We start from the raw sequence: 17,464 nt of genomic DNA on the forward strand, positions 1-17,464 counted from the left end.
TTCTGCCCAATAGTATTAGAGCACATTGTTGCTTTGAACTTCCGGGAAATTGTATAAGGGTTGAGGCCTACCCACGAGAGTCACCGGAGAGAAAGCCGCTCCAGTCTGCAAACAACACACACGGTAAATTCGGCTTTTTTAAAAAATAATTTCTTATCATTATTTGCAGAGTCAGCTCGAATTGTCTAGTTATTCAGCATTGCGAATGTTTTTAATGATCTAGCTCGCTCAGTGGTTTATGTAAGAACTGGAAGGAACCCTCCCGCATTTTGTAATTAGCGCGTTAGCTAGCTTTGTGCTTAGCAGCGTTGTGGTTGCCGGGTTTTTTGTTTTTGTTGTTCGTTTCGAGAAAATGGTTCAAGGAGACGTTCATTATTTATGCGGGATTTAGCTAGTTTGTAGTTAAAACATGTAGTTAACTCGCTAAACTTTGAATGGTGAGCCTGGTCTTCTCATTCATTACCTGATCCCAAATGGACTGCATGTTGAACATATGGCGCACTGCCTAGTGCGTACAGGCCATTATTTCGCACCCTATGTAGTGTGCGCGTGCAGGGATTAGTGAGTCATTTGGGACGCGAACCTTACCCAAGGAGAGCTGTTCAATCCCGCCATTGGGAATGACTTTTTTTAAAATGCCACCTAAACGCAAATTGCTGTTTTTATTTAGTTAAGGTAATTATAAATAAATCATACAGGTGTGAGATTAGCGCACCGGTCTTAATAGTTTAGTTGATGAAGTCAGTTTGGGAGCACAAATGAATTATAATTAGATCTCATGTGGACTGATGTGTAATTGCCAGTGACTAACGTTATGTCTGTGTTTCTAAGGAACCATGGCAGAGACTGATGTTGATCATGATCTCCTGGACTACGAGGAGGATGAGGAGCCACAGGGAGCCCCTGAGAGTGCGGTCGCACCAGGCAAGAAGGAGGTGAAGGGATCCTACGTCTCCATCCACAGCTCTGGCTTCCGAGACTTCTTGCTGAAACCCGAACTGCTCCGTGCCATCGTCGACTGTGGCTTTGAGCATCCTTCTGAAGGTCAGGAGGATTTTTTTTGTATACACGGTATCCTGATTTTTGACTGACACTCCATTACAGTATTCTGATTTTAAATGTGTTATATGCTTTTTGCAGTTCAACACGAATGTATTCCACAAGCCATTCTGGGCATGGACATCCTCTGTCAGGCCAAGTCTGGTATGGGGAAGACGGCAGTGTTTGTGCTTGCCACACTACAGCAGATCGAGCCTGTGGATGGGCAGGTGAGTGTGGAGCGTTGTCAGATTCTGTATTTGTGCTCCAGTTCTTTTGTAAATGTGTTCCTTTTTAAAACAAGCGATTGGATGATGTGATGGTCCTGTACCTTGCATGAAGAGTGAAATCTATAGCATAACATGGTTAGCCTGTAGATTGTGAGCTGCTCGTGCAAACCTAGACGCAGTGATAATTTACCCACAGACCTTGCCAGACACACACATTTGGTTTTAATTTGTTAAAAGGCCTCAGCTAAAAAATACAATACACAGAAATCTAGTAAGCCTAAATCCTTACACAGGGCATTCCTTCATCTGATCTGATAACACTGTTTAGTCCTTTAGGTCCATGTTAATTTGTATGATAAGGTGTAAATTTTTAATTAAGTAATTATAAAAAAGATTCTGTGGTAGAATTTCTTCAGTTTTTTTTAAAAAAATAAATAAATTGGTTATTTGCGATTTAGTAAATGCCTCATTTCTCTCACTCTATTCATCCTCTTTTCCCTCAGGTCTCTGTGCTGGTCATGTGCCACACTCGTGAGCTGGCCTTCCAGATCAGCAAAGAGTACGAGCGCTTCTCCAAATACATGTCCAACGTGAAGTGCTCAGTGTTCTTTGGAGGCCTGCCAATCAAGAAAGATGAAGAGGTGCTGAAGAAGAGCTGCCCTCACATCGTGGTGGGAACACCAGGCCGTATCCTCGCCCTCGTCCGGAACAAAACCCTCAGCCTCAAAAACATCAAGCACTTTGTCTTGGATGAGTGTGACAAGATGCTTGAGCAGCTTGGTGAGTCAACAGTAATAGACCTTTATTGCAGTGATGCATGTTCTTATATCCCAGTGCTTTCTAATATTGAGCTTTGAGAGTTTGAAAGAGTCCAGTGCAAACCAGAGTAAACTGTACACTATGCACCTTACACTCCGGTTAGCACAGGACTCATTGAAAACACTGTTTTTGCACTGACCCTTAAACCTTATCTTTATTTACCTTAAAATTTTTAGTATTTGGTATTTTTTAATATTTATTTTTGTTGATACTGCTGTAAGTTGTAAATTTCCCATTTGGATGAGCAAAGTATCTATCTCTCTGTCAAGACATGCGACGGGACGTGCAGGATATCTTCAGGTTGACTCCTCATGAGAAGCAGTGCATGATGTTCAGTGCTACACTCAGCAAAGAAATCCGGCCTGTCTGTCGCAAGTTCATGCAAGACGTGAGTCACCAAACACTGCTCTTATCTTAGGCTTTGCTCGGTGTACATCACCCAGATATTATTGCAGAATCAGCGTTTTTGCACACTACACTATTTTAATAAGAACTACTACTAGAATAAGTTCTATTACTCTCTCCAAGTATGTTATAAATAACTCAAATAGCTGTGACATTGCCAAAAAATGTCTGCTAGGATTTTTATTTAGCAATATTTTCAGCTCTATATAATTGCATAATTGTAATGTCCTGATGTTGCTCATGTTGTGTGTATGCCGCACTGGTTCAATGCTTTATCATAGATTTCACTCCTTACCCTGTCTGATACAGTGTATTTTAGGTTTTTAAAATCTTGTTATAGGTTTACACCGACCAGGCATGACATTATGACCCCTTGCCTAATATTGTTTTGGTGTCCCTTTTGTATTCGGACACCTTAGTATCAGAATTGGCATGTTTTAGCAACTGTAGCTCGTCTGTTAGATCGGACCACGTGGGCCAGCCTTCACTTCACAATGACCACTTTTGATAGATACTGACCACTGCAGACCGGGAACACCCCACAAGAGCTGCAGTTTTAGAGATGCTCTGATCCAGTGGTCTAGACATCACAATTTGGCCCTTCATCAAACTCGCACAAATCCTTACTCTTGTCCATTTTTCCTGCTTCTAACACATTAACTTTGAGGACAAAATGTTCACTTGCTGCCTAATATATCCCACCCACTAACAGGTGCCATGATGAGGAGATCATCAGTGTTATTCACGGCACCTCTCAGTGTTCATAATGTTATGCCTGATTGATGTATACAGAATGATCCACTCAGTTTTCTTACAGCTGTCTGGATGCTGGATTACATTAATATTTTGAATGTTATTGTGCAGTCATAGACAGCTTGGCCTGCTTATTCACTGTAACAGGTGTTCTACAGAAGATGAGAAATCCTAAAGGAATTGCCAGAGATTTCTATGTAAGCTGGATATCTCTGGCTGTAGTGCTGTTAAAGTAATAAACAAAATGTTGTTTACTTTTCTGGAGCTTGCAGTACATGAGAATCATTTAAATGAATTTCGTGCACGTGTGTTTGTGTAGCCTATGGAGGTGTTTGTGGACGATGAGACCAAGCTGACCCTGCACGGCCTACAGCAGTATTATTGCAAGTTGAAGGACAGCGAAAAGAATCGCAAACTCTTTGACCTGCTTGATGTCCTGGAGTTCAACCAGGTTTGTGTTTGGTTGTGGTGGTAATTCATTTCTACGGTTGTGTACTTTATTTTGTTTAGCATGTCGGAAGCTAGTCATATTCTATAGTAAAAAAAATAAATAAAATAAAGTCAGATTGAAAATCAATGGTAGAAATATACACCTGAGATGTTTCTCTTGTGAGTCAATTACAGACTTTTTAAATATCAAATCCAAACATGAACCTGGACAAAAAAATTCTGAAATGCTGTATGTTGGTGTGTAGGTGGTGATCTTTGTGAAGTCGGTAGCACGCTGCGTCGCTCTCTCTCAGCTGCTTGTGGAGCAAAACTTCCCTGCCATCGCCATTCACAGAGGCATGGTTCAGGAGGAGAGGTGAGACTTTTCTTTCTGTTCATGCTCTATCCGGTGTCGGGGTTTTTTTTTTAAAGGTTAGCTAAGTGTAATTGTTGCTTTTACCACAGGTTGTCACGATATCAGCAATTTAAGGATTTCCAGAGGAGGATCCTGGTTGCAACTAACCTGTTTGGCAGGGGGATGGATATCGAGCGCGTAAACATAGTCTTCAACTACGACATGCCTGAAGACTCGGACACTTACCTACACAGGGTGAATATCTGCAAAGCTTTATGAATATTATTACTAGTAAACATACCAATACACCAAATGCTGGAAAATTTTACACTTTGGACGCTACATGATCAGGCATAACATTATGACCACGTGCCTAATATTGTTAGTCCCCCTTTTACTGTCAAAACAGCCCTGACATGTCAAGACAAGGACTCATAGATCCCTGAAGGTGTGCTGTGGTATCTGGCAGCAAGATGTTAGCAGCAGATCCTTTAAGTCCTGTAAGTTGCGAGGTGGGGCTTTCATGGGCCTCACCTCACAACTTGCAGGACCTAAAGGATACTTTTGATGGATACTGACCACTGCAGACTGGGAACACCCCACAAGAGCTACAGTTTTGGAGATGCTCTGATCCAGTCGTCTAGCCATCACAATCTGGCCCTTCATCAAACTCACTCAAATCCTTACTCTTGCCCATTTTTCTTCTAGCATCAATTTTGAGGACAAAATGTTCACTTGCTGCCTAATATCTCACCCACTAACAGGTGCGATGATGAGATGATCAGTGGTGTTCACGTCCTGTTAGTGTTCATAATGTTATGCCTGATCAGTCTAAGCTGAATGAATAATAACATCTGGTTTTTACAGATTCTATTAAATCCTACTGGAATTTATTTATATAATTGTATGTCTTTTTAGATAGTAATTGTCTGTTCCAGTAGATATTACTACATTATGCACTAAGCTGGCTCCTTCTGTTCCTGCCAGGTGGCCCGTGCCGGTCGATTTGGGACCAAAGGTTTGGCCGTCACCTTTGTGTCCGACGAGACGGACGCCAAAATCCTCAACGATGTCCAGGACCGCTTTGAAGTGAACGTGGCTGAACTGCCAGAGGAAATCGACATCTCTTCATACAGTAAGAACCCACTAATTTTCCTCTTCAAAAATGTGTACAAAGATTAAGGAATGTTTTAAGAGACAATTTACACGGTGTGCACATTATTTCCCCTGGGCCGATTTTAGTTCCGGGTTGTAGTTCTAGGAACCACTTTAGTGTCCAGTAGACGTTTTTCTGCAGCCATGAATTTTCGGATTTACCTGAACAGACATGAATTATTCTATCTAATGTTAGCTTTGTTGAACACCAAGGCCATTCATTTAATTTTGTATTAAATTAATCAATTAAAAAAAAAATTAAACCGTGTAATATCTTACTATGTGCAATATGTTCTAATTATACATTTTGTGTATATATAGAATATATTTAATTTTATTTATTTATCATCCATTTTATATTTCTCTTATATTTTTTGACTACTTCGTGCTTCTGAATACAATTGTGTGCATATATAGATTATTTCTTTTATATTTAATTTCTATTTATTATTGTTATTGAAGCAAGCGTTTTCTGTCTTTTTTGCAGTTGAACAGTCCAGATGAACTGTTCTCGTAATCCAGTAATGATTGTGGTGCATTTGGCGTCTTTGGATGACTGAAGAGAAGACGTCTCCGTATTTTATTTTGATATGTTAGACCCCCTTTTCACCTTGATGTGAATTCTGTTATGTGTATCTTAAAATGTGTTTATTTTATTGCAGTCTTGGGGGGGGGTACTTTTATAATTTCACTTGTTAATTGTTGATGTTCATTGGTTTGAGAATTAAAACCTTTTTTTATACAATGGAGTAGTCTGTTCATGTGCATTTTGCTCTTTGTACCACCAGATGGAGCTGTCGATGTCTAAATCATAAATAATCAGAACCTGTGGAGGAGTTACACTGATCAGGCATAACATTATGACCACCTGCCTAATATTGTGTTGGTCCCCCTTTTTGCTGCTGAAACAGCCCTGACCCATCGAGGCATGGACTCCACTAGATCCCTTAAGGTCTGCTGTGGCATCTGGCACCAAGATGTTCCTTTAAGTCCTGTAAGTTGCAAGGAGACTTACAGGATGTAAAGGATACTTTTGATAGAAACTGACCACTGCTTACTGGGAATACCGCACAAGAGCTGCAGTTTTTAGAGATGCTCTGATCCAGTGGTCTAGCCATCCCTTCATCAAACTCGCTCAAATCCTTACGCTTGTCCATTTTTCCTGCTTCTAACACACCAACTTTGAGGACAAAATGTTCACTTGCTGTCTAATATATCCCACCCACTAACAGGTGCCATGATGAGATCATTAGTGTTGTTCCCCTCTCACTGCTCATAATGTTATGCCTGATCGGTTGATAGAGTCCACAATAAGGGAAACAAAGACATTTGAAAGGCAATAATTATTCTTTATTCTCTTGTGCAGCAAACTTTTGGATCCATGTCTCATTCATACTGGTTTATTAACGGAAGTTAGAGTTCATGAGTAATAGTGCAATAAGACAAATATTAGAAACATTAGCTGCCTAAATCGAAAACTGGTAACATGAGCAATACCTAGTAAATAATTTTAATTTTAACATTTATAGTAAATGAATAAATACAATTATAGGGCCTCAGTCTTGCCAAAATCACTCTTGATCCATCAGTGCAAAATTGACATCTTAAAACTGATAATATATTAATCGTGCATGCAAATAGCAGTGAGTGCTCCTGTGTTTCATCAATTATTCCTGATGTGTGTCTATAGTTCACTCACTTTGTTTCTGGGTAGCTACAATTAGCAGGGATATAGAAACACCACCTATATTTAATTTCTTTTACTGTATATGAATGGAAGCAACTTAGGCATTGGAAATGATTCCACAGCACTGTTGTATGATCTAATCTGATCGGTCAAAAGCTAATTCCTTTTGTTTGTACAGTAAGAACTTCCACAGACATTTGTCTGGCAGATGCTCCACATAATCAAATGGTAATGATGAGCAGAAGTTCTTCAGGGCTAAAGAGTTCTTAGTAACATACACTATATTGGCAAAAGTATTGGGACACACCTCCAAATCATTGAATTCTGGGGTTGGGCTCGGCCCCTTAGTTCCAGTGAAAGGAACTCTTAATGCTTCAGCATACTAAGACATTTTGGACAATTTCATGCTCCCAACTTTGTGGGAACAGTTTGGGGATGACCCCTTCCTGTTCCAACATGACGGCACACCAGTGCACAAAGCAAGGTCCATAAAGACATGGATGAGCGAGTTTGGTGTGGAGGAACTTCACAGAGTCCTGACCTCGACCTGATAGAACACCTTTGGGATGAATTAGAGTGGAGACTGTGAGCCAGACCTTCTCGTCCAACATCAGTGCCTGACCTCACAAATGCGCTTCTAGATGAATGGTCAAAAATTCCTATAAACCTTGTGGAAAGCCTTCCCAGAAGAGTTGAAGCTGTTATAGCTGCAGAGGGCGGGCCAACTCCATATTACATTCATTTGCATGTAAAGGCAGACGTCCCGAAACTTTTGCCAATATCGTGTAGCTTTCTGATTTCTTAGTAACATGATTTCTTACATCAACCAGACAGGAAAAGTAGAGAGGCTTCTATAACTTAAGTGATAACTTTGGGGTAAAAGTAACTCCCTTTCATGTCAGGCAGTATCACACCACCCTGTCAATGATTATTTTTTCACAACAGCACACCCTGGTGCTTTTCATTCCTTCCTTAATGACCTTTTTGTCACTTTGTCTTCTTTTTCTTAATCAAATTGTCTAATCTTCACTAATCATTTCACACAAAAAGTTACAACAGTAATCACCTTGGCTCGTTGAAATCCGTGCAAATATTTTACAAGTTTTGTTTTTGTTTCTTACAGAATACTTACATAATTTGTATAAACTACAAAATATACTAAACTTATTGAGCACTTTAATAGGAACACCAATACACCTACTCATTCATGCAGTTATATAATCAGCCAATCATGTGAAATCACATAGATACCAGCTATCAGCATTTCACATCAGGATGGGAAAAATGTGATCTCACCCTTTTGTATAAACTCTACAGACTGAGATATTTTTTCCCCATTCCGATGTTTGACGTGAACATTACCTGAAGTTCTTAATCTGTATCTATCATGATTGTATACATTGGGCTGCTGCTATACAACTGGCTGATTAGAGCATTGCATGAATAAGACGGTGGACAGGTGTTCCTAATAAAGTGCTCAGTGAGTCTATATGCAATAAAATGATGCATCCATTCATACTTGCTGACCAGCAGAACTCTCAACCAAACCTGCAAAGCAAAAAAAAAAAAAAAAAAAAAAAAACGGGTCGATAATCTGTGTATACGCCTTCACTGGGGTCAGCGGTGTTCTGTGTGGTATAAACTACACTTAAATATTCTCATTTCAGTGCAGGTGTGCTGTGCACTGTCGTCACGAAACACATCAAGTCTTCGCAGCTTCACAGAAATCTAGTCAATGAACTTGTGTGTGTCTCCGTAAAGCCACTTCTGAGGCGGCATGGCTGCTTCATTCAGGTGTCCACAGTCTTGTCCACACTTGCAGGAGTTTATGAACATGACTGCTTTGTCGAAACGCCCTCCGCCAGGGCACTGGAAAGGGACCGAAGCGGTACGAGTGCGCCGTGGCACGCAGCACCGCCCATCGGTGCACATGCCACAGTAATTCAGCTGGTAAAACTGGACGCTATGGCAGCCCGCGTAGGATAGCTGAACAGGTTTGCGTGACTTTTGCACGCGTGTACACTTTTTCCCTTTCTGTAGAGGAACAGAAAATGGAGGGAAATGGACAGAGGAGGAAAATGTATGAGGGGAAAAAATGAGAAATACAGAAGGAAGCATGTGTTAATATGCTAAATGGAAGCTGATGAATGTAAACACACTGAAACCAGTTTTTTTTTTTCATCGTTCATTCATCTTGATCAGTTTAAGTTCCGTATACACTATATTTCCAAAAGTTTTGGGACACTCCTCCTAATCATTGAATTCAGGTGTTGTTTTTCTCGGCCCCTTAGTTCCAGTGAAAGGAACTCTTAATGCTTCAGCTTCATACCAAGACATTTTGGACAATTTCATGCTCCCAACTTTGTGGGAACAGTTTTGGGATTCCTGTTCCAACATGACTGCACACCAGTGCACAAAGCAAGGTCCCTAAAGACATGGATGAGTGAGTTTGGTGTGGAGGAACTTCACAGAGTCCTGACCTCAACCTGATAGAACACCTTCGGGATGAATTTGAGCGGAGACTGCGAGCCAGGCCAAAACATCTGCCTTTACATGCACATGAATGTAATATGGAGTTGTTACTTTACAGCTATAACAGCTTCAACTCTCCTGGGAAGGCTTTCCACAAGGTTTAGCAGTGTGTTTATGGGAATTATTGACCATCCCTCTAGAAGCACATTTGTGAGGTTACTGATGCAGGCCGAGAAGGTCTGTCTCACAGTCTCCGCTCTAATTCATCCCAAAGGTGTTCTATCAACACAACAACCCCTGAATTCAATGATTTAGAGGGGTGTCCCAAAACATCTGGCAAAATATAGTGTATCTACATCGAGTGGTGATATGTAGTTTCACATGAGATCCTAAGTTTTATAAGCATTGTGTAATTATCTTAAAATTCGTGATGGTCCTTTTCACTAAGTTAACAAAACATTATATGACAGCCAGTGGAAAAAAAAGAAAAGAAAAGAAAAATCACATCTGAGAAATAACAGTAAATGAATTATGTGAGAAAATCAGGTAAAAAATAAAAACACAAAGTTTAGAAAAATAACAAAACATGCACAACACACAAAAGATTCCCTACGTCTGATATCTAAAACGCACACGTGTTATAATTTGCACTGTAATATCATGTGATTGTTCTGTAAGGGATTAGCCTCAGGTTGGTAGGATATGATAAAATACCTTAGGAAGAGAAGCCAGCGGGCTGCAGGGTCGTATGTTGCACAGACGGGTCTCTCTCTCCAGCTTGCATTGAGCGTTGTCGTTGGTTACTCGAGAAGACACCCCCATTCCACAACTACTTGAACACGGAGACCAATCAGTCGTCTGGACCACACATCGGGACTGAGCACTGGCCCATGGGTCTGAGATGGAGAAGAGGAAAATAAAGTTTTGTTAAAACATTACAGGCTGATTTTCTTTGTATATGTACATGTATGGCATGCTGGTGAATGCCAGTCACCAGTAAATTACCAAACACATACAGATCACAACTTATTTGCATGTAGTGAAACTTCACTCTTGACTCATTGTTATGCAAAGGAAAAACAGAATAGAACAGAAAAGGACAATAATAATATCTTTGAACCTAGCCCAGAATTGGACGTCCATAGATGGCTGTGGTCAGTTAGTGCTCAGTGGGTGTGATTGTGGCTTTTTAAAGGGGTCACTCTTAAAACCTTTTATAAAAGAGCAAGCCTCTGTTTCTACAAACTCTGCAAAGATTGCTTCTTTAAGCTGTTTAGGAGTATAAACGGTATAAGAGTGTAAGGTCAGTTACTAGACAATGTAATAGAATTACAGAAGCAAAAGCACGTCTTGGTTGTTTTCACAGAGTTTGGAACATTTGGTCAAGCGTAAAAAGCTGTTTTTAGCCTGGGTGTGGTCCATAAAATGGAGCTCTGGTCCACCTGAAAACAGCAGTCTGAGGTTTGCTTCGAGTGAATTCAGGGGTGGTCTGGTCCATGTGTGAAAGTGATCTGCTTCTTGGGCTGGGCGTCAAATAATGTGAATGTTTCAACTTGTCACTTTCCTTGACAGGTTCCTGGTTCAATTTTTTACTGTGAGGGTTTATAATGGGAGGAAAAGGAAAGTTGTGGTCCTGGTGTGGAAAAGGAATAACTTCTCGGTATGTGGACTGAAGAAGGAATTCACATAAATACAAATCATAGAAAACAGAGCTACATATTGTAGAGTAGCAGCTTGTCGAGCAAAATTAGAACAAAAAATAATTCAATTAATATTTCTGTTTTGCAAAAACTGCAGTGAGGTATATTCGTGCATGCATGCATTCACAGAAAGTGTGCAGGACATAATCCAGCCTCTTACTTGGTAAGTGTTTATATCCGTGATCGTCTTCCCATCCGTTCCTCTTCTCCCATAACTCGTTCCCCAGCACGTTCCCGCTCTTGTCTAGGGGACCATTGGCCTGCTGCTTCGTTTTCCATGGTGGCATCAGAGGCGCTATTGCCCCTTTGTGGCAGTCAACACTAAAGCAGCATTGGCCAGGCACCCGCACCAGTCGAGGGTAGGGGCAGGAGGGTGATGATAGGGGCAGGCTGGTGGTACACAAAGGAGCACAACCCACAGCTCCATCTATACAGGTACACTGGTGTTTGCAGCCCATACGGAAGCTCTCACCGTTCTGGTACATTTTTCCATTGTACTCACAGCTCCGGCCCTCCAGTTTGGCTAAACAGAAAAAGTCAAATGGGTGAAGATTTAGTTATAAAGGAAGCAGAACATATGCTGGAATCATGACTAGTGTTGGATATTATTGTCACTTAAACCACAGTGATTCGGATTGATCAGAAGATGGAGAATAATTTCACACTGAACAGAAATTCCAATTGTGCCCATTAATATTATATATTAATTAATATCATTTCTTTTGTAAGAGAGTACCCCAGGATGTGCATAGTGGACACTGAATAAACATTAAATCTGTGCATAATTATTGAGTTAGGAGTGATTTATTTAGCATTTTTAGAGGGATTCTCCAGTTTCAGAACTTTGTGGTAGGCAAGCTTTGCAGTTTCTTTGTAAAATGATGTTAGCTATTACATAAGTGATAAAAGAAACCAACCTACACTATATTGGCAATGGTTTTGGGACACCCCTCCATATCATAGAATTCCAAATCTAGAACACCTTTGGGATGAATTAGAGCGGAGACTGTGAGCCAGGTCAAATCTAGGACGTCTGCCTTTACATGCACATGAATGTAACGTGGCGTTGACTCGTCCTTTGCAGCTATAACAGCTTCAACTCTTCTGGGAAGGCTTTCCACAGGGTTTAAGAGTGTGTTTATGGGAATTTTTGACCATTCTTCTAGAAGTACATTTGTGAGGTCAGGCACTGATGTTGGACGAGAAGGTCTGACTCACAGTCTCCGCTCTAATTCATCCCAAAGGTGTTCTATCAGGTTGAGGTCAGGACTCTGTGAAGTTCCTCCACACCAAACTCCCTCATCCATGTCTTTATGGACCTTGCTTTGTGCACTGGTGTGCAGTCATGTTGGAACAGGAAGGGGTCATCCCCAAACTGTTCCCACAAAGTTGGGAGCATGACATTGTCTAAAATGTCTTAGTATGAAGCTGAAGCATTAAGAGTTCCTTTCACTGGAACTAAGGGGCCAAAGCCCAACCCCTGAAAAACAAACACCTGAATTCAGTGATTTTGACGGGTGTCCCAAAAATATAGTGTATTTTGCCGACAACACAACATTAAACGTAACAAGTAAAAGTATCACGTGATGTTCATGAGTCAATAAAGCTGACATAATTTGCAAATTTTACTGAAAAATAATTTCAGGAAGGTGTTCTTTTTGTACCGGGCAGCATCACACCACCCTGTTACTTGGTTGCATCATCAGGCAACTTTATGTTAGCACTTTGGAGTGAGAACTTTCTGTAAAGAGGCTCCCTCTGCTCATGCCAATGCAACATCAACACGTCTTCAATATAATCCAAAGCTTGTAAGAATAAGTTATTATAAGCTATTTAAGACTTGACACCTTCAAGCCATCAAAGCAAGGCCTCAAGGGACAAAAATCTTCTTATGACTCTAATAACCCACTTTTGTTACACGTACCAATGTGTTTCTGATGATGTTAGCATAGCTATTTCTGTGTTCTATACAATCAACAATTCCATGTTCTGAAATGTTAATGATTTGTTCCCCAAGGTTCAGATGACAGCAGTTGGCTTCGTCCTTCCTAAAACAACAGGCAAACATGGCAGCAGTCTTAGTCACAGTCACTACACCACAACTGCCGTGGCGGAAAAACAAGTCCAAAGCAGGGGTCGGGGGTTAGTAAAAGGTCAAATGTCATGGAAAAGCTGGGCGAGGGTGACAAGAGGTGGAAAGAGAGAGATATAATATCTGCTCTGTGATCAAAAGGTGCCTATTCATAGCGTAGACTGGCATCACCAACTTGTCCAGAATGCAGTTCCATTTCCGTCCATCTCTGGTGGGACCTGATAAAAAAAGATCATCAGCAGCTTCCAAATATCTTCAGTGTCCATCTAGGCTCTGTTGCTGTGCTTCTTTTTTTCATTTGGACTTGAATCTTCAACAGGAAATTAGGACTACTGGGTCACCATGACGGTAATAACAGCTATGCAACTTCTGTTGGCGTGTATATTTATGATGGGTTCGAAGGTATGAAGATAAAAATAACACCGGGTCGTAATTTGTCCTAGTGTAACCTGTTCAAAACACGTCTGACCAAAGCAAATAAAAATATCCCAGCTCTAAAAAAAGCTTCAGAACATAATGCTTCTCTGTTACTACAACAGACATTTACATAAACACACGCACAAATGTTCACACTTTTACTTTACTCACCTCGACATATTCCTCTTCCCAGCATCACATCATTGCCGTAATTACATTCCAAACCCTTATGGTGGTCACAGGGCTTGTGAGCATTGCAGTCCTGGTTGAGTTGAGCAGCACACACTTTACAGCACCCACAACTATCAAACACCAAGCTCACACCAGCTGGGCACATCGGGGGCATGGAGGGGCATTCACACGCAGCTGGGCAACTGGCGTCAACCTGGGAGTCAGATTAAAATCACTGGATTGAAGCAACACTTGGGAAATTGGTGATAAATTGGTGATCGATAACTTAAATTATGTGAATGGATGTCAAATATTTTGGATATTTGTGATTCAGACTGCATTTCACACAAGCACAAAGACACATAGTCCACAGCTTTCAACAAGTAATCAAGAGCTGAGGTCGTTTGAAAGAAAAAATTGGAGCAAGAAAACAAGCAGAGCAGCAAAACAAGCCAAACAAACTAGAGGACTGGACTGAAAACTTCCAGCTACTTTTAACTATCATCAACCAAGGAACATAATAATCATTTGCACTTAATTGTGTGTGATTTTACACTGGATGAAAGCCAGCCTTTGTACATAACAATGAAACTGAACAGACTTGTGTATCACAAGATGTGTATAAAAACTTACCATGCAAGCTGATGCAAAGGCTAAAAGAGCCACACAGGTGAATTTCTTCATTATTCCAAACTGAAGTTCACACAATGACAACAATCATCCAAATATGAACCTTTGCGCCAAGAGGCTCTATTAAGTGTATAAATAGCCAAAGAATGCAAAGGACATACTTTTAAGAAAAAGCGCAGACGTCAAAAGAATTAATAAAAGAAAAGAAAAACGCAGCAAAACAAATAAAACGCACGTGCCTTGGTATTCCTTTGAATTTGAGTCTGTGTAAATCTCCGTGCGCTATAGCGCAGACTATATTTATGCCAACCTCGCGTGGCCCGCTCAAGCTCCGCCCACCTCCATATATCCGGCCAATTATGTTCGGGCTTCGGGCCCGTGCATTCCAAAGGGGTGGGGTGTGACTCTGTGAAGCGGTAAGGGGCGTGGCCATGGATGAATACAGTCATTCATAAAATCATAATTAGTCTGTGCTTTGAGCAGGGCCACGTAGAGCCATGTTTATTTTTCTGGTCTGTATTAAAATATTACCACGGCTTTTAAGTGCCTTTCCTGGTGCATTCCTGCACAGCAAGAACCCAACATAAATATACTCAGCTGCCTGTGTTAGACTTTAGGAAATGTAAACACAGTAAATGTGCATGAGGGGGAGAGAGAGAGAGAGAGAGAGAAGGAGAGAGAGAGAGAGAGAGAGAGAGAGAGAGAGAAGGAGGGAGAGAGAGAGAGAGAGAGAAGGAGAGAGAGAAGGAGAGAGAGAGAGAAGGAGGGAGAGAGAGTTTGAGAGAGAGAGAGAGAGAGAGAGAGAAGGAAGGAGAGAGAGAGAGAGGTCAGAGCAGGTGCTCCATGACTGAGCTGTGCTTGTTGTTTTAAAGGGAGTTTGAGCTCCACCCTGGCACTGCTGGCACACTACAGACAGAGAGCCGAGAACCAAAATATATGTGAGACCGAATACATTCCAAGCACATAGCTGAAGACCTTAAAGGTTTTGCAATGGCAAAACATTGGCTCAGGGATGGTGGCTGTTACTGAGAGGAGAGGAAATTAAACTCCTGAAAGGAAATGAAAGAGGTTAGAGGAGTTCTAAAGATAAAGCCTGTCCTTCTGTTCATCTGGTGTTGCCTTGTCGAGGCTTCATCATTTATCCTCCTATACTGTCACCTCAGAAAGTTTCAGAACTGCAAAGCCAATTCTTTTGTTTTTCCTATACACAAAGATGTTGGACATCAAAGCAATTTCAGCTTTCATTTCTTTATATATAGGTGAGCAAAAGTCTACACATAGAACAGATGACTATCTGATCTGTGGCTATGCAGCCCCACACGCAACAAACTGTGATGCACTGTGTATTCTGACACCTTTCTATCAGAACCATCATTAACTTCTTCAGCAATTTGAGCAACAGTAGCTCGTCTGTTGGATCGGATCACACGGGTCAGCCTTCACTCCCCACGTGCATCAATGAGCCTTGACCGCCCATGACCCTGTCACCAGTTCACCACTGTTCCTTCCTTGGACCACTTTTGATAGATACTGACCACTGCAGACCGGGAACACCTCCACAAGAGCTGCAGTTTTGGAGATGCTCTGATCCAGTGGTCTAGCCATCACAATTTGGCCCTTCGTCAAACTCGCTCAAATCCTTACTCTGTTCCATTTTTCCTGCTTCTAACACATCAACTTTGAGGAAAAAATGTTCACTTGCTGCCTAATATATCCCACCCAGGTGGGATGCCATGATGGTGCCATGATGAGGAGATTTCGTCTCAGCAGAGCACGCAAAATCATAAAGGACTTCTCTCATCCTGCCCATAGGCTCTTTGCCCTCCTGCCTTCTGGGAGGCGCTACAGGAGCCTCCTGACCAAGACAAGCAGGTTTAGGAACAGCTTTTTCCCCACAGCTGTTTCTTTGCCTCCACTCGATCACACACACATTGACTGAACACATTATTATCAGTGTATATAACCTTTTCTGTATATAACCCTTTCTGTGTACAGTTTACATATGCAAATTATTTATCATGTTATACAATATCTTCCTCACTGCATACATCTAAATCATTGCACTCATTGTACATAACTCCTTCTCTGAATACTGTTTACATATTTAATTATTTTCATGGTATACAATACCTTCTTTATTGCACCACCTATAATCAATTGCTCATTTGCGCTCAATGTATTTACCTCCCTCTGTATACTGTATATATACTGTTTATATATGCAAATTATTTATAGATTTTTATATATTGTTTATTTATGCAAATTATTTATTATTTATATACTGATTATATATGCTAATTATTTGCAAAGCGAAAATGCACTTCTGGTTAGATGCTAACTGTATTTCGTTGCCTTGTACCCACATGTGCAGTGACAATAAAGTTGAATCTAATCTAATCTAATCTAATCTAATCTAATCTAATCTAATCTAATCTAATCTAATCTAATCTAATCTAATCTAATAATCAGATACTGATATCAATAAACTGATGCACTTCTCTTTTGTGACACTCCTGATTTGTACCACAGCTCCTTTTAGTTGTTGTTTCTTCTGAGGAATTTCTTCCTCTTCAGTAGGAGAAAATATATACTCAATTGGTTTAAGGTCTGGTAATTGACTTAGAGCTTGCTTGTTTTGCATCATATTACTGTGCACTTTCCATTACTTTAGTAGAGGCTAATCATGGTTCTAGAGCATTTGTGGCTCATCTGACCTCCTTACTGCTGAGAAGTGGTTTGTATCTTGTAGTATAGCCTCTATATTTCTCATGTCTCAAAGACTCCTTCCAATGGTGGCTGTGATACCTTCAGAGTGAACTGTACTGTCGGTGTTCACGTGCATGTGTACATCTTGAATTAACCAAAAGATGGCAGCAGAGAACTATATGAACGCAGATTCACTGATTAGCACCAAAAACTTTTCTGCCAAAACTGAGCTTTAAACTTTTTTTTTTTATTCAACCATTTTGTTTTGGTATTGGTTCTGTTGGAGTCTCCAAAACCCAATACACTTCTATAGTTCTTCGGTTAACCAGTCATAATTTTCACAGCAAACTTATAGATTAGAATAACACATTGTAAGGAGTTTGGACATATGTATGTTGGGTTCTA

At 40.7% G+C, this 17,464-nt stretch overlaps 2 protein-coding genes across 2 annotated transcripts; one reads left to right on the forward strand and one right to left on the reverse strand.

Annotated features, from left to right (window-relative positions):
• Positions 1-5,929, forward strand: ddx39aa (DEAD (Asp-Glu-Ala-Asp) box polypeptide 39Aa). Its single transcript, XM_058381233.1, has 10 exons — positions 1-123; positions 832-1,044; positions 1,141-1,268; positions 1,772-2,048; positions 2,357-2,475; positions 3,565-3,696; positions 3,941-4,050; positions 4,140-4,284; positions 5,017-5,164; positions 5,672-5,929. Exons 2-10 carry the CDS (start codon positions 837-839, stop codon positions 5,686-5,688), a joined length of 1,284 nt encoding a protein of 427 aa, XP_058237216.1. The 5' UTR covers positions 1-123; positions 832-836; the 3' UTR covers positions 5,689-5,929.
• A 597-nt stretch (positions 5,930-6,526) lies between these two features.
• Positions 6,527-14,646, reverse strand: LOC131346451 (CCN family member 1-like). Its single transcript, XM_058379885.1, has 5 exons — positions 14,357-14,646; positions 13,724-13,937; positions 11,204-11,566; positions 10,058-10,239; positions 6,527-8,905 (listed from the first exon to the last, which is right to left on the reverse strand). Exons 1-5 carry the CDS (start codon positions 14,405-14,407, stop codon positions 8,600-8,602), a joined length of 1,116 nt encoding a protein of 371 aa, XP_058235868.1. The 5' UTR covers positions 14,408-14,646; the 3' UTR covers positions 6,527-8,599.
• Between the last annotated feature and the right edge of the window lie 2,818 nt (positions 14,647-17,464).

The sequence above is a fragment of the Hemibagrus wyckioides genome, linkage group LG26, assembly GCF_019097595.1.
Source record: "Hemibagrus wyckioides isolate EC202008001 linkage group LG26, SWU_Hwy_1.0, whole genome shotgun sequence".
NCBI classification, from domain to species: Eukaryota; Metazoa; Chordata; class Actinopteri; order Siluriformes; family Bagridae; genus Hemibagrus; species Hemibagrus wyckioides.